Source organism: Aulonocara stuartgranti (genome assembly GCF_965226115.1).
Source record: "Aulonocara stuartgranti genome assembly, chromosome: 11".
In the NCBI taxonomy this organism is placed as follows: Eukaryota; Metazoa; Chordata; class Actinopteri; order Cichliformes; family Cichlidae; genus Aulonocara; species Aulonocara stuartgranti.
Window position 1 is genome coordinate 32,034,440 of NC_138947.1, and position 23,373 is coordinate 32,057,812.

The window sequence follows — 23,373 nt, forward strand, 5'->3', positions numbered from 1 at the left end:
AAGTTGTCATTCGGGTAGTGTGCAGAAAAGAGGAGGAAAAAGTTTTATACGACTGATTTCACAAGCACACATTAGCCTGCCATTTGATGACTTTGACAAATAGAATTTGGTCCGCTTGATTTGATTACTCATCAAACTAATCTTATTTTACTAATCTCCGTATGTCATCGCTATCATTACAAAATGTACATCAAATCACATCCATGTTAAAATATGTGACACACATATTGGGCGGGACAGAGTTTGTCTTCCTTTAAAATAATGTAAATGTCTCACACTGGCTTAACGCAGTGAAGAACAATGAATTGAAATTACTGAATCCGTAGATTAAGGAAAATAAATGGTGATGTATTTGCTAAATACATCAGTATTTGCAATATTGCTGTAATAAAGCAATAAATATTCACCTTAAAGAGCACAGTGAGACCGCTGGTGTTTAATTTTGAAAAAACGGAAGTCGTGATTTTAACTGTGACGCGGGCTTGTCGCGTTCTGGTCCGCTAAGCTGCTCACCGTGATAAGTACCGGACGGGTCAGGGGCAGTCAGAGCCTGTTCGTCAACTCTTGCTCGGTGAAGACGTCGATAGGACAGCGGGGACTCTTCCTTCACATACACCGACACCGTTTGTAAATGCCTGCAGACACACAAAAGATGATGATGACGGCCTCTCCGTGGGACCGCTGGTACTCCACGCGCTGCTGCCTGTGTTGCCATGTCCGCACGGGAACCATCATCCTGGGGGTCTGGTACATGGTGAGCATCGCCTAACTCTGTCACTCACTGCATGCGTGTAGACTTCAAGAAACAGCAGAGCCAGAGACAACATGATATGAGCACAGGATTTAAGAGTATATAATCTGTCATTTAAAATCATTTCACGTCAGACTTGATCTGTACTTGCCTTTTTGATATTTATATAGCTGGAATCAAAATATAAAGATGACATTGTTTTAAATTACTTTATCCAAACTTTTATTTGTAAATACAGGATTATTGATAATACTTAATTTAAGAAATTACTTATAGTATAGACACTTTAATCAAGTATTTTAAAATTGATTAATGAAACAATTCTGTCTTTTCTGTGTTGTGGCACTAAGCTCTTGTGGAGCATGTCTGTGAATTAATGCTGGTGTAGTTGAGTATATCAGACTGACTAAACCAAACACCACATGTGGAAAAAGCTTCTCTCTGCTCCCTATGAATAAATAAGCAGTGGGCCTCTTCAGGTAGGGTTTTGTGTCAGGCTGCCAATTGACTGTGGAGAATTTTCCATTACACTCACCTGATCAATGGGGATGTATGAGTCACCTGAATAATGAGAGGTGCTGGCCAGAGCAAAACAAAGACTTCTACTGTAGGTACTTCATTTAACATAGCTGCACTGTCTCCACGCCAAGACTTAAGAATTTAAGGATGGTTACTGGCTGCAGTCTGTGATGATAAAAAGTTAAGTAATGTAAAGAGCACTAACAGACACTGCTCTGCAGATTATTAATTATGTGTGGAATGTCAGGTGAAGAGGTTTACATTTCTGGTGCGCCATCTGTGCATACTGTTGCCTTCATCTGTCCATATGTTCTCTGTCCCTAAGCTCATCAATGCTGTGGTGTTACTCATCCTGCTCACTGCCCTCAACGATCCTGAGCAGTACCACTTGACCAGTGCAGAGTTGGCTAATGACCTGGATGTCATGGATGATGCCAGTAAGTAGTGTTTTGCAGTAAATGTATCACAAGTTGTCTCTAAGAGTTATGAAGTAGATTATTGTTAGGAGTTTTTACATCCATGTATCTTTTTGTATACGAGGGTTAAATCTTGATGGAGATTTGCTAGAAAACCCAGTGGGCTCTGTGGTGTTTTTCTTAAACTCTTGCGTGTAGGTAGATCCGTCATGTAACTAATGGAATAATTTACTGTGTTATTATAAGGACCTCAGACATTGTCTAAAGTGACAGTCTTCATTTCTGTATAAGTAAAAACACCCAAAGCCACAGCCTCCCAAAAACCCAATGTCCATCTGTGCAGAGCATTTGAAAAGCCTTCTTAACACACCAGGTGCGTGCTGGAACAGTCTGACCAGGGGTGACTCACAGCACATGGTGCTGGTAGTCTCTGATTGGGAACGACTATTGTCCCAGTTCCAGAGGATGAGCGTTGTCCTGTGACCCATTAGTACATGCTGGACCAGCCGGTGCCACTGCAGTTTTACAATCACATGCATAGAATGTTCAGATTTCTGAGGTTTATAAGTATCAGTTCACTCAGTAACATGCACTGACGCTTGCTTTTGTGCAATAACAGTAAACATCTTTTGTTTTAATCTTTTCTTAGTAAAATAATTCTCCCCTGAGAAAAACAACATCATTATCCTTAGGGCTTTGACTCTAGATGAGAAGAAAGCTACTGGTTCCATTTGTTTTTTTTCAGCGTGTAACTGGAGTTGAAGGGGAATTACCGTAGCTCATTAGCTTATTATAAACACACTGAAGCTAACAACTAGCTTGTCACATTTTAATGTTTTTTAGGCCAAATTAAACACGAGGTATATGATATAAATATTGAGCTTTTGTGATAGATTTTAAGCTTAAATTTTCTGGTTAGCTATAATCTACCAAACAGAATCAATGTTTGGGTATATTTATAAATGTTGGGGGAAGAAAGACAAGCTAGTCTTTCTGCTAGCTAACCTTCGTTTAGCCGCATTTTTATGTTTTGTGGTGGCACTTAAAGACAAGATATAACATGCTAATGGATGAGCTTTATACTTGTTGCTATATCGATTTGGGGCACAGTTTCCTGGCTTCCAGTCATTATACAACAAAATATTATTATATTCTGAAATTATGTGTAAAATGTATAATAGCTTAAGCATTCACCACCAAATAGCAAGAAGGGAAGGTTAGCAACAAGCCTGTGAACATAATGGAGAATTCAGCTGTTGCCAGATATTTTACTCATTAGCTGGTAAAATAAAACAAAAAGGGGTGAACATCACCAGGCGGCAAAATTGTTTCTGCTGCCCCAGATGGCATAAAATCAAAAAGCTTTTTATGCTGGTATTTTGCCATTTACCTGAATTAGATTCTGGGAATAAAGTGTCACACTTCTGAGTTGTCTTTTTTCTTTTTTTAAACCACAAATCTGATCCATCCTGTGACTCAGAGCTGTGAAACACTGATTGTCAGGTCATTATTAAAAGAATATGGAAAATAATGGGTCAGGCAGGAAAAAAAAGTGGCGTTTCATTGAAGTCACTATTATTTCCCTGTAGTGCCACTTTTATTTTAAGGTTGCTCGGCCCTGCGCTTATGTAACAGAATGATTAGTTCTGTTCTGTTGAGTTGATTTCAGGTCAGGCTGACACGATGTGTATCCCAGAGCAGAGGTTAAATCCTTTTCTAGTTGACAGATGCATCATGCCATTGTTTTCTTCTGTTCTCCATTTGTGGTCCCTTGATGACACCATGTTCTAAACATTTTCATAAATGTAATTCAGGATTGATTGCGCCACAGCCAATGTGACTACAGCCTGAATTAAATAGAAAGCAAAGATCTGTACAGCTTTTTTGAATTTCTACCTTTTCTCCTGTTGCTTCAGACATGTGCATCGCCTCAGCGATCTCTCTGCTGATGATACTTATCTGTGGGATGGCAACATATGGTGCCTACAAGGTAAAAAAAACATTTATTTTACTCTCATAATTGTATTTCACGTGTTGCTGTTTCCCTGTTGATTCTCTGCTCTTTGATAAATAAGCCATTGTGTCCCAAATATCTAACGTTAAGGTCTTTATTTCAGTTACGTCCCGCCTGGATCATCCCTTTTTTCTGCTACCAAATATTTGACTTTGCCCTTAACACCTTGGTGGCTGTTAGCATCGTAGTTTACCCAAACACCATTCAGGATTACCTGCAGCAACTGGTGAGAAACATCTGATATATGTATATATTTATTTTACTCATCATTTATAATTTGACATGAAATGAAAACATCACTGCTGTCTTTCTGATTCCTCCTCAGCCTGAGAACTTTCCCTACAAAGAGGAAGTTGCTGCTCTCAGTAACGTGTGCTTGGTCGTCATCGTGCTGCTCTTCATCGGCTGTATTCTCGGCTTTAAGGTAAAGTTTTCTGCGCCCAGTTTACATATTTGTCTCATATGCTTAGCAGCACCTAGAAATGTTTCCTGGTCTGCTGACAATATTATGCAACCTTGTTACACAGGCTGTTGCCTTTTTACGTAACCCTCTGTTCACATGTGGCTCTGTGATGTGACTGAAGTGAGGTGGAAATTGATTAGCTTTCACTGGTTCTAGGTAAAGTAGAGCCCAGGAATGAATCTTGAAAGCGTGCTGTGGATAAAACCTCGCTCCAAAAAAGCCGAGAAGCTGTGTAAAAACTCAGAATGCAATGATTTGCAAACCTTCAAAACAACATGTCAAATGTTGACACTTTAGACATTTTGTATTGTTTTGACTGTGCTCGTTTTCAGTGTCTGAACACCTTTTTGTTTTACACCACTCTGTAAGTGCTTCCCACTCCTCCTTGTTGTGGGATTTGAGATGCTCAACAGTTTGAAGCCTCCTTTGTTGTATTTTGTGTCAAATGTTTTCAGTGAGTAATGTGTCTGGACTCTCAGTAGGCCAATATGGCCCCTAACTCTGGACTCTTATTGTTCCAAACTTTGTTTGTCATCCAGTATTAATGATGCCCTCACATAATATGTGCACCAATGGACCTCCATTCAATTGCATATGCTAGCTTTTGAACTTTATTATAATAAGCTAGCTGTTCTCTTCATTCTGACGGAGGATTTAGACATTTTGAAAGCTCCAAAAAGAATTTTAGCTTCTGGTTCATCAGACCACAGTCTCAGTCCAGCCTGACTGAGATCGGGCCCAAAAATGGGATCCCGTTAGGACTCAGGCACTGATGGCAAAAAACTGTAATCAGGCAGATTTTCCAGATTCTCTTTTAAGTATATTATTTTGAATTTGCTCATGCAGTCCTGCCCCTGTCTCAAATGTTTAGAAAAATGTTGCTGGTTCATTTTATACATGATCCCAACAGTTGTTGGAAATGGGACTGTATTTTTCACAGCAGACATATTTGATTTATCACAGCAGGAAAAGCGGAGAGCACAATACCAGAACCCCAAAGCAGCTACACTGAATTCAGACACCATTTCTTTTATTATTTATATGTCAAAGTGAGAAGGAAGAAGTGTAGTACTATACTTGTAATATAAGGTTTACTCTCAGCTTTCCTTCTGAAAGATTTAAAGTCAGAGTCGGGTGTAGGAGTGTACATATGTGTAGTCTCAAAATTATATTACAGTGTTTCTAGGAAATTTGTGATGATGGTATTTATGACAACACAGAAGAAAGGCTGAACAATGTGGTGACTGCAGTGAAAAAAACACAAGGAGGCATGTTTAATGTTTCTTTTCCAATGAGCTTTGGTTATTTATGCAATGTAAAGTATGAATTATTCCCACGAGGTGCCAGCAGCTACAGTGGTGACACAGCATAACTCATATATACAGTGCTGTGAAAAAATATTTGTCCCCTTACTGATTTCTTCGTTTTTTGCATATTTGTCACATTCAAGCAAATTTGAATGTTAGATGAAGATAACCTGAGTAAACACAAAATGCAGTTTTTCATTCATGATTTCATTTATTAAGGGGAAAGACCTATCCAACCCGACCCGGTGCTGCGTGAAAAAGTAATTCTCCCCCTGTTAAATCAGTTTTTTGGAAAGGAGTTCACTTTCACTAGCTGCACCCAGGCCTGATTACTGCCATAGCCGATAAATCAAGAAATTGGGCCGTTTTAAACCTGTAGCGGTGAAACAAGTTTGTTTTTTCAACCAGGAGCAGGAAGAGTTTTCTTGCATGTTTTGCAGAGTTTGATGAAGGTTGTTGAAGTAGCTCACTTTTTACTAAATCATCATTGGCTGACATACGGCTCTCGCTCCAGAAGGTTCTGGGCTTGTCGTGTTGTTGTGCCTAAACGTAAACTCTTTGCTTTGCAATCTCATTGACGCTGCAATATTTTTTTTATCATGTAAAACTGTATACCGATATAATCGACCAGCCCTAGGGACACTATTAAAGTGGCTCTTTGAGGGTCAGTGTGTTCTGATACTCAATTACTGAACACTGTTTAGTAAAATTAAGCAAACATTTATGGTTCCAAGGCAACCAATTACTTCCTTGCATCATCTAAGTTGGCCTGTGCCATGCACACTAAGTGTGTTTGCAGTAGCAAACTCCTTATTTATCCAAGTGTGTCCCTGGGAGCTCTAGAATAAACCTCTTAATGGTCACTTGGGCAGTGTGGCAGTTGGAAATGTGCACAAAACAAGCAGGCACTTGGCCACTTGCAAAGTGTGGGCGCACCCGTTAAATCCTGTGGAGTTGAGCTGTTAATGAACTTCGGACGGAATCAGGTCAGGCCATTGTCCAAAGCTGACATTTCTCACTTTAAGCACATAGGAGGGGCAAGCTAGCTCACCTTAGGTGAGCGTGCTGCCTGGGTAGAGCTTGCACGAGGTGTCACACAAGATGCTCATATGCTCACTGTGAGTTCACTGCACATTCACCAGCCTTATTCTTACATGGGTGCAGTTGGACATCGCACAGGCTTTGTACTTGAGAGCAGGTTAAAGATAGTTTAATTTGTGGTCCAGATGCAGTTGACGTTTGTGCTCTGACATAAACCTGTGTAAGGTAAAGGGCGCTTTAGCGTCAGTGCAATATTTAGCCTCTTAAAAAAAGTTGCAAAGTACTTTAAAAAGCCATGAAGACATAAGAAAAATCCTAAAAAATAACTTGTTTGTATTATGTATCTAAAGCCAGTAATCCTGTCAGATAGTTGCTGTGATTCTGCTTAAAACCAAAACATTTGTAGTCTTTAACAACAAAAGGTTAACCCTGAGATAAACTGAGATAAAATAAACTGTAACGGTTAATAGAAGCTCATATGTTTCATACTATAGTCGATCAGGGCCTTTTTAGATTGCAAACCCCATGTAATTACCCCAAATCCATCTTTTTAATCAGCACCACTGTCTGAATAATTTCTGATTCAAATAACTGGATTTGCACAATCAGCATCATTATCACACTGTCAGCATGGTTTTGCAGTGGACCATGAAGTAAATTAAGCGATTGCTGCACCTTCCTGTGGAGGTTGTTTGAATAACAGAGCTGTCAGAGCATTAGGGCTGATACTTAATTGGTTCTTATGGTAAGAATGTTTGAGAGCTCAGCCTGGCTTTGGTTCCTGCTAGCGGATGGATGTAGCAGATGGTGTTGTGTTTGGCCGAGGCATTTCAGTAGCAAGCCGCCTGCTGAGAGCCAGATGATTTCTGGATGACAGAGAACAACAGGAACTTGCTACTATAAAGAGACGTCTAATCGTCAGACAGATTCTGCAAACACAATCTGAATCTAAAGAAGAGCGAGAGTTTATTTAGAATAACAACAATTTTACTCCAGCCTTACATTCTGGTGACAGTGATGCCATCTGTGTCAGTAGGTGTGCAGAAAACTTACTTTTACACCGCAGCTTCTCTGGGGGCAAGATGACCCAGTTATATCTGGAACACCTTGGAAAATTCATTTGCATAGTAACGAGGAGAAGCTGCTTGACTTAAAGCTTTAATACAAGCATCCACTGAGCCGTGCTACCAACGGGGCTGATAATAATTTGTCTATGATTTGTTATTTACCATAACTGTGTTACGTAGTCCATGTGTCTAACATGTGTTTATGTTTTCTTTCTTCCCATTCTCAGGCATACCTGATAGCATGCGTGTGGAACTGCTACAGATATGTGAGCGGACGGGGCAGTTCTGAAATCCTGCTGTACGTCACGACCAATGACACCACCGTAAGTACTGAGAACAACGCTGACTTCTTTGTTTAAATGATAAGACTGGTGATGTCATGATATCATGTCCGTTCAGGACTTTTCCATGCATATTGGTAGCATTTAGCATCAAGCCCACTTTTTCCAGTTGTACTTGTAACAGTTTGCGACAAATACAGTGGTCTGTTTGGCATTTGTTTGGAACTATTTTCAACAGGAAATTAATATATATTTGGCACTCCAAACATTTTCACAGCAACAGCAGCACACTTTCTGTGGGACTGAGCCAGAGTAAATGATTGTGTGTGCTAATTAAGGTAATAAAACACAACGTTATGTGTTTTTCTCAATGGGTTTTAGCCAACACTGAACTTCTACAGCACAGAAGAATGAAATAAATCAGACTAGCAGAAGAAAAAAGTATTTTTTTAGCAGCACTTTATTTTGCTGTCAGACCACCTGTGCAAATGTTTCCAGTGAGCTGCTACAAACGCCTGTGTGCAGAGCTCGCCAGACATGTGAGGGTTCTCGCTTCAACACTAATAATGCACTCATTCCTCACGTGCAGTGTACAGCTGTCCAAATACTTGTAATTTACAAGTCAGCAGTTATTAATGTATGACAAATAAGAATAAACTTATACAAATATAAGTATAATATATTATACTCAAAGTCCATTAAACCCTCTTTCATGTCTAAATCATCATTTAGGGAACTAACATTAAACAGTTTCTGATCTTTGCTGTTTTTCTAAATTTTCCAAGAAGTAGAAAAGCAGCTTCTGTGCAATCCAGACTGCAGGTCACGTTTGGATCGTCTGCGTAGGTTTCCTCTGCTCAGGCCAGTCTGGCAGCCATAAAGTCACTATGTTGATGGGAGAAAGAACATTTAAAGCTGTGCTGTAGTAGCGCGTAGTTTTACAGAAGCTACAGTAGCATGGATGAATGGACAGACTTGGAAAGAGAGACGAGGATCCATGCTGGTGAAGTCATTAGATGGGTACAGTAAGCTCTTTTTAGGGCCTCATGTTGGTGTCTTATTGACCGGACCTGGCTCTCAGTTCACTGTTACCCCACTGCCCACACAGCTAACTGCTTGACTCTGACAGAGGGGAGAAGACTAATGGAGCTATAGAAACACTAATGACTGTTTTGACTATTGCAAAACGTGGTTTTCGGTCTGAACACATAAGGAGCTGCCAGTAACTGGCCCCATCAGGACTGATATTTGACCTTGCAATATATTGGGTTTCACAAGTATTTTGACAAAACCTGTGCTCCCAGTCTGCAACTTAAGACCCCTCAGGGCGTAACACTGCACACAATTTAAAACAGCACCTGATGGTCTACGCGCTGTAGTTCCACTCGCTCCTGATGTGTAAAACACGTGGGCTGTAAAGAGAGACCCAGGAGGCAACTTTCCAGCTGACTGACATCATCAGTGAGGAGTGCCAGAATATCAGCAGCCATTTATTTCCTAACATCAGCCTCACGTCTGCAGGGATGCTTTTTCAATTAGAGCTAGCCATATTTAATGGAAGCTCCCCCACATACCACAGCCGGGTTTGTGGCTTTTGGTTAGCAGCTTGCATGGTGTTACATCAATTATATGATGGTTAGGTCTAGATGGTCCACTAATGCATTGCATGTGAACTGTATTCTTGGGCATAAAGAAAAGTAATTGACACCTACACACAGGTGCTTTATTGGAACAATAAATAAATGCATCATAGAAGAAAGCATGCTTAATTTCTCTTCATGGAGTTGGTGTGGGTGTTGACTCTTGCTTGGCCCCACTCCCCACAGATCACGGTGTCGTTCAGGCATGGCACACAGACTGGGGATTTATTAGCTAGAATAGAATAGCAACTGTTAGATTTGATCCACTGTGTATCCATAGATGCTTTCCAATACACACACAATGCAGCAGAAGATTTATTATACCCCAATATTGCCATAGTGATTCCTGTGCTGCTTGCTTCCGGTTGTAATCCTGACTCCTGTGTTTCCCTCTCTGTCAGTTTGCTTCCTATTTTATTATTTTGGGCTTAGCGTCCTTATATTCCTTTCTCTTTATTTTAGCACCCTCCCTTTCTGCAGCTCACAATTGTCTCAGTTGAATCCACCTGTACCTTCTTTCTCCTTTCCCTTAAATTATATATGGTGTGTTTTGTTTCCATTGAATTACTTTGTTTTCGCCGACTCTTGTGCTGGCTCTCCTGCACTCGGTCAATTCTTTTTTTATTTATAATCTAATGCACCAGATGTGACCAGATGCAATGCACTGTTCTTTTTCTGGACAACAGATGATGTCACATGTGTCACAGCAGGGCACAGACAGATGATTGAAGTTGTGTAGTAACCTTAAAGTTCATGATATGCATACCACATGCTACAGTATGCACTTTAAAAGGATTTCAGTATGTGCTGAAACTCTTTAAAATGATCTAATATATGCAAGTACAGGCCTAAAGGAAGTTATTGATTACTTAATATCCCACATATTTATTTCAACATCATTAAAGTTTATTGTCACAAAGGCAAGACTGTACCCTCATTGACTCATTGTTAAATACTTAATACCACATGCCGGTCAAACACATAGCGTTGTTGAGGAAGCCCACATTTCTGTTGTGAGAATGAGTGCTGGAATGCTGAAAGAAATCTTTCAGATCCAGGAAAACATTATACAGCCTTAAAATTCATCAGGTTTTTTTTTTAAGTTCCTTCATGGTGGGACCTCAATTCTGGCTTTTTCATATCACATAACGGGACTCAGCATTGAGTGGAGACATCAGTCCAGCTAAGACTGTGCCTTATGTGATGCATATAGACAACCATTAGCCAAATTTATTTTGGAACTCCCCACTTATCCTACTTTTACTGTTGGTGTAGGGGATGAATAATAAAAGATGAACAAGTAGATCTGTCCTCTCTAGTTATCTGTATACAGCTCTAAACTAAATCTGGCTGCTGACAGATGCTTTTGTTTTTCACGTGGCACAATTTTAGGACACTTGCTTCATGTACTACATTTCCTTCCTGATATAATAGTAATAGTATTTCAGTAGTAGATTTAAAAAAAATTTTTTTTTACATAAAATAACAGGGAAAAGTCCTGCAAATAAATTCAAAAATGAGCATGGGAAGCTTGATGGCTACTACATGTTAGCACTGCTGTTGTAAGCATGGTAGTATATAGGCCAAAGCCGCACTGTGCTGAAGTACAGCCTGCTGCTTGCATGCCTTTTTTTCTTATGTATGACATTTATTTTAATATTTTGTCTAAGAAGGCTTCCAATCAACCGCTCCAACTGCTTATGTAATGTGCAGTGCAAATAAGACTGGTCATCTTGCCATACTTGCATTTTACATGTTATATAATCATATTTAACTGCAGCCCTGCAGTTTAGCCTATTTTATTGGGGAATCAGACTGATTTCTGTGCAAGCTGTTCTCTCTGGGCTTACAAATATTTCACTTAATCCAAAATAAATTTTTAATATTTCATTTTTTTCTGTTTCAAGTTACATCAAAAGTGATGTAATATTATGCAACTTTACCAAAAACATGTTCATATTGATCAGACTGATTTTCATGGTGTTTATTCTGAGTCATGTCCTCATTTCTTTGTCTTCCAGGTGCTGTTACCTCCTTACGATGACAGTGTCAGTGTCCCTCCCAAGCAGGCTCCTCCACCTTACACCACTGTTACAGCATGAAAACATTCCCGGGATCCTGCCGACTGCTGTTGATAAAAGCACAGCAGAATTGATGCACCACACTGCCTCTCCACTGTACAGTATATTTCTGGATATATTGTAGCTACACACACATTACCGTTCTCTTAATGCATTCACACGCATATGTACAAAAACACCTTGGACAGATATACAGACGCACACCACCGTGACCTCTCATCCCTTCCTGTTATTTACTTATTCTTATGTATTTCTCTCCTGTAGCTCTCTGTGTATCTCTGTGTCTTAGTATTCATCCAGAAACGATGTGCACTTTTATGCATTTGAAGCGAAACAAGACAAAAGCACTAGAAAGTTCGATAGATGATATATATTTTTATTAATTCTATTTATGCTCTCTGTGTCTGTAATCGTATTCTGTGGGTCCTACCTTTTCACAAACATATTTAACTTGTGCAGAAATGCAAAAAACCCAACGTATGGCTCACATTAACGAGTGAGGAGCCGTTGCGTGTTTCCTGTTTGTCTCGTCTGAGCTCGTGATCAGGGTTGGATTGCCTTCATTCATAGCTTTCTCTCTCATGGGGTGCACTTCATGGAGCCACGTGTGAAGTGTCACCTTGACGGGAAGTTTCCCAAAGAAATGCACCTGCCTGTGTTCTGACATGATCAAGGAGCAACCTAGTGTATATCAAACATATCAGCGTATTCTACCACAGACATAATCACGGTCTCGTGTTCTAGAAATCAGGAGTGTTGATTTGCGTTGACTGATATTCATAACTTTCTAATGTAATTGTGTCTTTCTACTGATTGATGACAAATGTCTTGGATTGCTGTTTATCTAGAAGCACTGATCTGGAATCAGCTTGCTCTTTGAAGTCACTATAAGTTGGTTGCTGGACAGAGGACTCGGAGCCCAATAAATATGGACTGTGGTTGTGTTTTTTCAGTTAAGCCTAATGGGAGCTTTCTTGTCTGTGTAAACATTACACAAGTCTGTTCCACCAGATGGAGTTACTGGCAAACCACTCGTCCCTGGACACAAAATGTCCTGCAAGGACTCAAATGTCAAACCTTCTGTATGGAAAACAAAGATGTGACATATATTTATCTATTAAAATCCAATTTCACTGATAGATGTTGTGTGTTTTATTTTGTCAAACATGTATATGAACTTGAGCAGACATGTTTCAAGGGTCAAATGGAGCTCAGTGTGTGTGTGTGTGTGTGTGTGTGTGTTTGCAGGAATTATTTAAATTAATCTGGTTAGGGTTTTTTTTTCTGCTATTAAGAGTTAAGCTCTAGCTTAAATGGAAGATGTGATGTCGAAAAATATATTTGGTCACTGAAGTGAGCAGTGACTGTATAGTCTAAGGAGCTTGGAAAGAAAAGCGTCTGGAGTTCTTTAAGTTTCCTTGAAGACGTTTCACCTCTCATCTGAGAAGCTTCTTCAGTTCTAAGAGCAACTAGTGGAGAGTCCCAGATTATAAACCCTATGGGAGTGTCCCCAAGAGGGTCATGTGATTTATTGAGGTCAAATGGACCTCAATATATCACATGATAGGGTGGGGATAGGTTTCACAATGGGTTCACCTGAAACCTTGGCTGGTTGTGACCCACACCCGTTTTCCCACCTTGGCTAGTGTGATTAGGTAGAGGATCAATAGGGGGTCCATGACCCTCTTAAGAGGGACACACCCATAGGACTTAAAACCTGGGACTCTCCACCATTTGATCTTAGAACTGAAGAAGCTTCTTGGATGAGAGGTGAAACGTCTTCAAGGAAACTTAAAGAAGTCCAGACGCTTTTCTTTCCAAGCCCGTTAGACTACGATGAGCTGGATGACTGAGAACCTTCACAGACATGTCTGTGTATAAATGTGTCTACTGTGTGGGAGGCAGGGACCCCCAGAGTGGAATTGTGATGACTTTTACTTACCAGGTCTTTCCATAAACTGCTGCTGTGGCTTTGTACAATTCTTCTGAGCATAATTTGTAAAAGTACAATCCGCCTCTTTCAGAGCAGTGATGACCCATTAGACTACACTAGACTTTAAATCTATCAGGCCTCTGACAGTCTGACTCCATTACATTATTATCTATCATTTGATGAGCTACTCATGTTCCTTAGTTTGAAAACAGGAGCCAGGCTGGCCAAGTACACGTCTCTAAAACTTTAATGTAAGAACAACATGAAACATTTACGTTGTCTCTACTTTCCTCCAAATAATAAATGTTTAAAGTGTTTTCAATATGTAAAATTGGGAGTTTAGTTCCACTTATCTGGAATAAATATGAGTAAGATGATCTGAATGGGAATAAAACACTCATAGTTATTGTTTTACCAGCAGACCGATCAAGAGGCGTCTCCAAAGTCAGAGTCAGAGTGGGAGTATACAGAGAAATAGTGGATGGAGTAAGGGACTAGGCAATGCAATAGCCTCCAGAGATAGAGACAGGACTGGGATATATGTACATTTGCAACGCGGAGCTAAGGCATTGACAGACTTTTCCTGCTGGAGCTCAACTGTTGGCTCAGTTTTTGGATTTTCAGAGATTTTAATTCGCTGAATTAAAAATTCCAAAATAATTTTTTATATAATGGTGAGTAGATTTCAAATTGTTATCTTGAAAATGCTATACTGTGGGGTTTTCCCTTTTCTAAAAGAACCGATCCTTTTTCTTTAGCGTTTTAATAGCAGGGTAGAAAGAGTAATCACCACCAGTCACCTGTGTGGTGTTGACTTCTTATCTGCGTTAGGACACATCCTGTGCTCCTTTCACCTGCATCATGAAAACTCATCAGAGAACTTGGATGTGCAAAACAGACACAGTGTCATAAATGCTGTTCAGTACATGATGTTTTTGTGCTTCATAGTAAACACACAACTTTGGCTTCCACTCACGGGGGGAAATATGAAAGGAGCTGCTCTTTTGTGGAATAACCAAAATGCTGTAATTACTAAACTTTCTTCATTTCTTTGATTCATGTGTTTAGAGGAAATGCCAGTTAAAAAAAACATTTTAGGACGCTGTGGAGTGTCATGAAATTCTACAGCACATAACAAGATTTTACCTTTGCTGCTGGGATTGCCATCTGAAGATGAAAACACTATCAGGGTGGCGGCAGAGAGACGTAAAACACATGTGAGTTCAGAGGGCAAGTGTTCCATGAGGGTTTGCATGTGTGACCTCTGCAGGTCTCAGGTCAACCATATAAACCTGGCTCTGTGTAGAAGTGTTGATTTTTTATTAACTGAACACACGGAAGCTGCTGAAGTTCTCATTTGGGAATCCAAAACAAAAGTTTTATGTTGCCTTCACGTAAGATTGTTCCTGTATTGTTCTTTTCTCCTTTTTCAAATTTGAATATATTTGTAATTTCTGCACTGATCACAGATATTTCTAAGACAGTAGTAAAGGCTGGAGTCTGAATATGACGGGTAACAAGTGGGTCTCTTGGGGAGGGGATAGGGAAGCAGTCTGGTGTTTTTCAGCCTCTCTTAAATCACTGTAAACCTCCTATGCAGCAAAGCATTCTCATTCACAGAAGCTCACTGACTTTCTTTGAATGCTTTAGGAAGCACAACACTGGTGTACTGTACAGCCCACGTCTTTAAACAGAGTTTATAGAACAGATGATGCTATTTTAAAGTGCTGAATATCTGAGAACAATCTCCATATTTCAAGGAAATTAGATAACAAGCATATGAAGAATATAAAGTGCAAAACACTATACAGAATATTGGTGGAATTGTTTTTTATTCTCTTGTTGACACTCTTTCCACAAATGTATTGCAAATGTCACAAAATGTAACAAGTACATTTTCATTCTGCCATATCGTAAGTTTATGCCAAAACTTATTTGATTTAAACTGCATTAAACTGAAATTACTCAACGTGCAATGTATCAGTTGCAATCAGCCTCACCTTTCGTGTGCAGCTGGTCCCAGTACAAATCATTCCCAGATACTAGGTGCTTCACCTAATCACAACCAACCGTCATGTGTGCGAGTCATGTGTCAGATTTTGTGTTTATTATAACACAACGCTGTGGCTGTAGCTCAGGTGGCAGAGCGAGTCATCTACTAACTGGAAGGTTGGTGGTTTGATCCCTGCTGCCCCAGACTGCATGCCAAAGTATCCTCGGGAAAGATATGGATCCCTGCATCTCATTCAGTGTTAATGAGAATGTCAGATAGAGAGGACTTAGACACAGAAAAAGTGCTTGTATGAATGTATGCGTGGATGACGTGTGTAATATAAAGTGCTTTAAGTGCTCGAGTAGAGTAGAAAAGCACTTTATAAGAACCAGTCCATTTATAATGCAGATTTCTTGCCATGTTTCTACATGTAGACAAACATATATAAAATAAATAGTAGGTTCCTCTATTTGGCAGCTTCTCTCTCTCTCTTCTCCATCTTTGCTCCCTGGTGATCAGGTTTGTACCCTACTTGCGCTGCACTGTGGAAGTGTTTCTTCTGGATCAGCTCTTGTTTTTGTGCTTACGTCACTCTGCTGCAGTTGTCGTCTTTCATCACAATGAGGTGTCTGGCTCTTGGCCTTTTCTGCCTGTTGTGCTGTAACGCAGCGCAGACGTACAGACGCCGCCCCAGACCCATCACAGCAAGAAGCAACACAACTTTCCCAATCAAAGCAGTTGGTAGGTGATTAGTCGGTTACCACAGCATTTCTGTATCAGTTTTGCCATTTCATCCCAAACTCATCCCAAACTTCCTCATTGTCTTTGATTTTAGAGAATCCATGTAAAGCCATCCCGCTGGATTTCATCTTTGTGATTGACAGCTCCAGAAGCATCCGTCCCAATGACTATGAGAAAGTGAAGACCTTCATCATCAACCTGCTTCAGTTCCTCAAGATTGGCCATAATGCAACACGGGTCGGTCTGCTGCAGTATGGTAGCGTGGTCCAGCCTGAGTTCTCCCTCAGCACCTACACCACCAAGAGCGAGGTAGAGCAGGCAGTGAGGAATATGGAGCACCTCGCCACAGGGACCATGACGGGTCTGGCCATCCAGTACACCATGGAGACAGCCTTCACCGAGGAACATGGAGCCCGACCAATGAACCTACACATCCCACGAATTGCTATGATTGTGACTGATGGAAGACCTCAGGACACAGTAGAGGAGATTGCAGCTCAGGCAAGACAGGCTGGCATCCAGATTTTTGCTATTGGAGTAGGCAGGGTGGATATGAACACACTGAGGGCCATAGGGAGTGAGCCGCACTCGGAGCATGTGCATCTGGTGGCCAACTTTAGCCAGATAGAAACCCTGATCTCTGTGTTCCAGTCCAAACTGTGTGGAGGTGAATAATCCCGTCTATTTTAAATGTCTCTCTTTATTTCTAAAATGCATATGTGTCTAATCATGCTTGAGTGTTTGTGAATGTTTTTGCGTGTATTAGGTTCAGACATGTGTGAGGTGGTGGACCATCAGTGTCAGCATATCTGTGTGAGTAGCCCTGCCTCATACAGGTGCAAGTGCAGGGAAGGATACATCCTAAACCCTGATGGCAAGACGTGCACAGGTAACCCCCTCCCTTCTGTTATTTACATAGCTACAGTCTTTTAACGCTGCCCAAAACTTGTACAAAGGACCTGATGATGGTCTGATGGCTTAAGGACCAAAAATGGATCACGTGACCTTTTGCATAACAGATTTTGCCCATCTGGCCACCTTATTTTCATTTTTGGTTTACTCTCACGGTTTGGCTGCAAAAACAATCACTGAAACCCTCATGTTGCCTTTTTACACCAGACTGACACAACTTGTGACTCATGAGTTTCACTCAGATCAAAGCAAAGTAAAATGGGAGTGTCAGTTTAAAAAGTCTCACTCGTTGGCTTATATTTAGTTTCTGCTGTCCCTGACTGACTGGTTACTGCAGGTTTCCTTCTGCACACTGAACTGTAGGTGATTGTTCTCCACACTGTTGCAGCTGAGGACACGTGTGCTGTGGTGGATCACGGCTGTGAACACATCTGTGCAAACCTGCCTCGTGGTTATGAGTGTCTGTGCCGTCCAGGATATCAACTCACCATAGACCTGAAGACGTGCAACAGTAATATTACATTTTTTTACTCATAAGAAACTGTTTTATTCAAATTTCATGACTTATTGTTAGAGTCATAATGGAAACACAACTTGCTTCCTGCCACAATGTTGTGTTTGTGGAGTAAAGTGTTGGCTTTAAATCATCATATATAGCAAGTAGGAATAAAGTACAATAATTTATCTGGTCTTGGATAAAGGAACTCAGCGTCATGAAGCCAACACTGCCCAAAGGCACAGTCACCGTGAGAAGTTTTTTTCCTACCAGTGATGTCTGTTAACCCACTGATGGAAAATTTTCCCTTTGCTCCTTCGGTGGATGTTAACAAAAAGCAAAGTGGGGGAGATTTCCTGAAGGAAGTGTGCTTTTGCAATCATCAGTGCAGTGCAGCTGCTGAAATGTAGAGGTGTATCTGGAGTGTCATAGTATATCCCAATCCAAACAAGAATGAGTTCAATCATCACAGTGGGTTCACACTCTGCACCTTTAGAGTGGATTTTTTTTTTTTAAACGAAATAATTAGATTTAGCAGTCTTATTCTTCTGTATTGGGCATGTTTTTATTAATCTGAAAAGTCTTGTCATAAAAAACAACAACAAAATAACCAGTGAAAAAGTGGAATATCTAATAAGAGATTCATCCTCTCCAGGAATAGACCACTGTGACCTGGGAAATCATGGCTGTGAGCACAACTGTGTCACCGTTCCAGAGTCCTACATCTGCACATGTAAAAGGGGCTACGTCCTCAATCTCGATGGCAAGACCTGCAGCAGTAAGTACTTTTTTTTTATCATTCATAATGCGGCAAAATAAAGTGAAAACACAGCAAATATACAGCATCTTATGAAACATTCAAACGGTGCTGCTACAGCAACCACGACATAAATTTCACCCAATGCGTCCTTGCAGAAATCGATCACTGCGATCACAAGCTACACACTCAGACCTGATGGGAAAACGTGCCAAAGTAAATTTAGTGCTTTTTCATATTTAACTAAAAAAAAAAAGCTCCACATTTTCTTCATATAGAGAGCATAGAAAGCCGCCTGTTTTACATTGCACAACGCATGTAAAGCTTTGTACATCTACAACAACTGTCTGATACCATTCCAGCCAACTTTGAGTGTACAGAAATTGACACATTGGTGGATGATTCTGAGATGTAAAAGTGTCACATGAGGTCTAGGATGATTATCTAGCTTTTTGGGTCTTTGGATTGCTTCTGTTTGTTCAGAGCTGAGAAATAAAAGAATATACAGGAAAGCCTGAAGAGCTCTTTCTTTATAGCAGGCTCTTATGTGCTCAGTATTTTTCGAAAATGGAAACTATTTTTTACAATTTAATGCAAAATTTGCAAGTTAGTAAATGTAATCACTACCTGTCTTTTTGTACTGATAAAATGACTTCCTCTAGAGATCGATCACTGCGCTGATGGAGCCCACGGATGTGAGCAGGAGTTTATGAGTACAGAAGACAGCTGTGTGTGCAAATGCAGGAAAGGCTACACACTCAGACCTGATGGGAAAACCTGCAAAAGTAATTTTAAATGAGCTGTTTCCATGTTATTGGTGCTGTTTTTATCCATATTTTTCTAAAGTTATTCCACATATTCTTCATACGTATAGAGCATAAAAACACCCAAGTATTGATTCATAGCTTGTCTAATGATGTGTACATTTGCATCTATTGTCTCATATAATTCTAACCATGTTTCAGCATATGGAAGGAATTCGACTGGCTGATATAGAAATGTGTCACATTGATGTCTGGGAGGATTATTCAGTTATGTGAACTTACCTCTGTTTCTGTGTTCACTAATAAAATAAAATAAAACAAACATAAAAACTGCAAGATGTAAATGTTCTGCGTATTTTTCAAATAATAGAAACCAGTTTAACCAGTTTGATCCACAATTTTTCAACACTTAGTTAAAACCTTCTGTTTTTGCTTGTTACCTAATTTCTCCTTTGTCTCTGTGATCCGTCAAAACGATTCCTAACAGAGATCGATCACTGCGCTGATGTCGCCCACGGATGTGAGCAGGAGTTTATGAGCACAGAAGACAGCTGTGTGTGCAAATGCAGGAAAGGCTACACACTCGAACCTGATGGGAAAACCTGCAAAAGTAAGTGCAGCTAAACTGTGTTTCCGCGTCATTGCTGTGGTTTGTCACAAAAACACTTTTGCTTATACCTGTAATGTGAGGCAACACTTGAATGATTTATATCATGTGTTATGCTGCAAACTGACATCCACATGCCTCTGTAAAAATGTTGTTAAAGCACAATAAGCAATGTAATAATTAGGGTTACCCACTCTTGAATAAACTTCTTTCACATTCTGATAACAGTAGAGGCTGTAGTCATGATGATGCAACACATTTATCCTCCACCGTTCATCACTTATAGTAAGAGTACAGCAAGAGATTAATTACAGATTTATAGATTCACTGCATTGAACTGAGTCTTGAATTCAGCTTTATCTGAATTTGATTAAAAGAACTTGGCAATAATGGAAGCACTGCTCTCCTGCAGAGATCGATCACTGCGCCGATGGCACCCACGGATGTGAGCAGGAGTTCATGAGCACTGAAGACAGCTGTGTGTGCAAATGCAGGAAAGGCTACACACTCAGACCTGATGGGAAAACATGTCAGAGTGAGTTTGAGCTCATTCGGTGTCATAAATAATAACAGTTTCTCCACCAGAGAATTGTTTAACACTTTCTAGTGACCCATGAATCACAACTGTAATGTGAAAACACTGATTGCCGAAATACTTCGGAATCATTGTTGGGGGTAAGTGTTAAGTGAACATCACATACATGATAGATGTTGAAATGCAGGCATTCGGTGGGTTAAGCATAGAACTACGTTTGAATCTTTTCAGTAAGCTGTGTTGCACTGAGTCTTATTATTATTTTTCTCTGCTTTTACTAGTTTTCTCTAGAGGCATCTCATCTGCAGAACTATAACACTCTGCACAACACGAGACAAAAATAAACCAAATTCAGAGTGTGACGTTTTTCATCTGCATGTTTTCAAATGTTTCTATGATTGTTTATGTCCCCTATTTGGGTATTTATGTGTTGCATAACTTTGAGTGTGTTTTTGAACCCAGTTATGAGGTCAGTGCTAATCCATGGCTCACCAAAAGATATATCTTTTCCCTCCCCTGGATTAAGGGATATTCTGTTTACCACCACACAGCATTCATAATGTCAGAGAGTTATTAGACCATTTATTGTATTTGTAGCCTCACAATATATCATATAAATGCTAATTCTGCCATACACTTACACTACTATTGCTACAGCAACATCATGGTAATCTTTGATTCTGTGTAATTAAACTGAAAGGTCTGGATCTGTGTCAGACAGTGCACCATGGCTGTGAGCATCAGTGTGTCAGCACCAATGATTCCTACATCTGTAGATGTTTTGAAGGATTCATGCTGGCTGAGGATGGGAAGAGCTGCAAAAGTAGGATTACTCTTATATGGACTGTTTTCTTGAGAATAAAATGTGAAATAAATAAAGGTATATATTTTAAATATCCTTCTTTTTCCGGCAGAACCCGAGTGCAGCGAGGGAGTCATGGATCTTGTGTTTGTGATCGATGGCTCCAAGAGTCTGGGCCCCAACAACTTTGAGTTGGTCAAGCAGTTTGTAAACAGCATTGTGGACTCGCTGGACATTTCTAAGATGGGCACTCATGTGGGTCTTCTTCAGTACTCCACAAAGGTACGCACAGAGTTCACCTTGGGCCAGTACTCCACAGCACAACACATCAAGAGTGCCGTGAACAGGATGCAATACATGGGAAGGGGCTCCATGACTGGCTCAGCCCTGCGCCACATGTTTGAGTCTAGTTTTTCAACCAAAGAAGGTGGCAGGTTCAACATTCCCCGTGTCAGCATCGTGTTCACTGATGGACGATCACAAGATGATGTTTCTGAATGGGCCACTAAAGCAAAGAATTCCGGTATTTCTAGTCATCCCGATGTACGACAACCTCAGAGTATCTTCTTCCTAATACAAGTTTCATGTTGTTATGATGCTTTCTGATACTTTTCAGGGATCACGATATACGCTTTGGGAGTTGGCAAAGCCATCGAACAGGAGCTGAGAGAAATTGCGTCGGAGCCAGATGAGAAGCACTTGTATTACGCTGAGGATTTTGAAAAAATGGCAGAAATTACAAAGAAACTCAAGTCCAGGATATGTGCAGGTACTCCATACAAGGCAGAAGTACAGGAATCCCTGCAAGGGTCTCAAAAATATGTGTGATCTTTCTTAATAGATGAAACTAATGCTATGTTTGAGGCTATTCAGGTAAAGTGGAGCTATAATAAGGGCAGATTGGTGAAAAAATGTAGCGTTACTGCCACCTATCTGCTGCTGCCATGGTAACCTGTGAGCAGAGCAGCCACTCTGTGCAATACCGTCTACTGTATTATATCAAGTAACTCATCAGTCTTTTATGCTCTGCAGTCATATGTCCTTCCTGCATGTCCCTCACATTCTCCACAGGCAGAGACAAGAAAGCAGAAAAGGATTAGGGGAGAAAGGACGAGATAAGAAAAAGAATCCAGGGACCGAAAGTCTTTCACAACCTATCAACTTTTCTTCTGCAGATAAACCATCTGATGAAAACATGTGCCAGTGTGAAAACATGATAATGTTTCAAAACCAAGTCACAGAGAAGCTGAAGAGCCTGGTTCAGAATAATATCCTTTTGTGCTCACTGCACAGATACCAATGTTCAGGATTGCCACTGACAAACTATTTCATGTGTCATTCATGTGTTTTGTTATGTGTTTTTTTAAAACCTTGAACACAGTTTGCAGCTAAATTGGATTATTCCATTGACGCTCACTTTCGCTTAAGGACAAGTTTTAAAATGTAGGTTAAGTGGGGATCAGACGCTGGTTAATCCCACGATGTCTCTTTTGTCCTGTGATCTCAGAAAACTCTCATTATGCGTCAAAAATTTCAATTATGACACATTTTTAAAGGGACCCTGGTTACTCATATTAAACTTGGGAGCTCTCTAATAGGCTGACAACATTTTCAGGGTGTAGCCCTCCTTTCATCTTACGGCAGCTGGTAGAGGGAAAGCCTTTTGGGAAAAGTCTGCATAGATCAAATTTATATACATATATAACTTGTGATCAAAAGACTAAATTTATTGTTGCAGGTAATCAGCATAATTGTTGCTTCATAGAAGGTTTTAAAACTTTGATTAGGAGCAGGCAGAGGCTGATAAATACCAGATCTGTCAGCTGATTTCTCAGTTACCTCAATCACACTGATGACATGACAGTATAAACAGCTTTAAGGGTGGCAAATGCATTTTACTTACACTACATCAGGAAATCCAATCATTTCCCAGTAACAGGTCTAAAACTTCACTGGCCAGAGAGGTATAAGTAACTCCTTAACATGCCTACTTGCAGCCATGTCAAAGAGGCTGGAGACTCTTGAGAATCAACTTGTGCATAAATGAAAGGTCGAGACTCATCAGTCTCTACTCTGCGGCATCTCCAGGATCCCTTTAATCCTGCTCAACACGCTATGATGGAACATATGCAAATGCAGCTCTTCTTACTGAAGATATTTATAAGCTCTTCTAAAACTACAGTGTATTCCTTCTGAAGTATTGTTAATGTTATGTAATGGAATATCGCATAATTAACTCTTTGTACAGAAGAC

The 23,373-nt window shown here is 40.2% G+C and overlaps 2 protein-coding genes across 2 annotated transcripts; both read left to right on the plus strand.

Annotated features, from left to right (window-relative positions):
* Positions 1–472: 472 nt before the first annotated feature.
* Positions 473–12,719, plus strand: LOC309716718 (lysosomal-associated transmembrane protein 4B-like). Its single transcript, XM_082550694.1, has 7 exons — positions 473–754; positions 1,596–1,707; positions 3,603–3,676; positions 3,804–3,926; positions 4,026–4,124; positions 7,806–7,901; positions 11,521–12,719. The coding sequence occupies exons 1-7, from the start codon at positions 632–634 to the stop codon at positions 11,599–11,601; spliced, it is 708 nt and encodes a 235-aa protein (XP_082406820.1). The 5' UTR covers positions 473–631; the 3' UTR covers positions 11,602–12,719.
* A 3,407-nt stretch (positions 12,720–16,126) lies between these two features.
* On the plus strand, positions 16,127–23,336 carry LOC309717925 (matrilin-2-like; the record flags this gene model as incomplete). The annotated part of the gene is made up of 13 exons (XM_082552843.1): positions 16,127–16,247; positions 16,342–16,914; positions 17,014–17,136; positions 17,548–17,670; positions 18,311–18,433; positions 19,075–19,197; positions 19,664–19,786; positions 20,196–20,318; positions 21,019–21,141; positions 21,233–21,643; positions 21,737–21,889; positions 22,296–22,388; positions 23,112–23,336. 13 exons carry the CDS (start codon positions 16,127–16,129, stop codon positions 23,165–23,167), a joined length of 2,268 nt encoding a protein of 755 aa, XP_082408969.1. The 3' UTR covers positions 23,168–23,336.
* Positions 23,337–23,373: the final 37 nt, after the last annotated feature.

What these genes read in the sequence shown, in the direction of transcription:
- LOC309716718 (XM_082550694.1), top strand. Translation starts at nt 632, where the DNA reads ATGCCTGCAGACACACAAAAGATGATGATGACGGCCTCTCCGTGGGAC. An exon ending in TCCTGGGGGTCTGGTACATG is followed by an intron (nt 755 to 1,595) that starts GTGAGCATCGCC and finishes TCTGTCCCTAAG; the next exon opens with CTCATCAATGCTGTGGTGTT. An exon ending in AGGATTACCTGCAGCAACTG is followed by an intron (nt 3,927 to 4,025) that starts GTGAGAAACATC and finishes ATTCCTCCTCAG; the next exon opens with CCTGAGAACTTTCCCTACAA.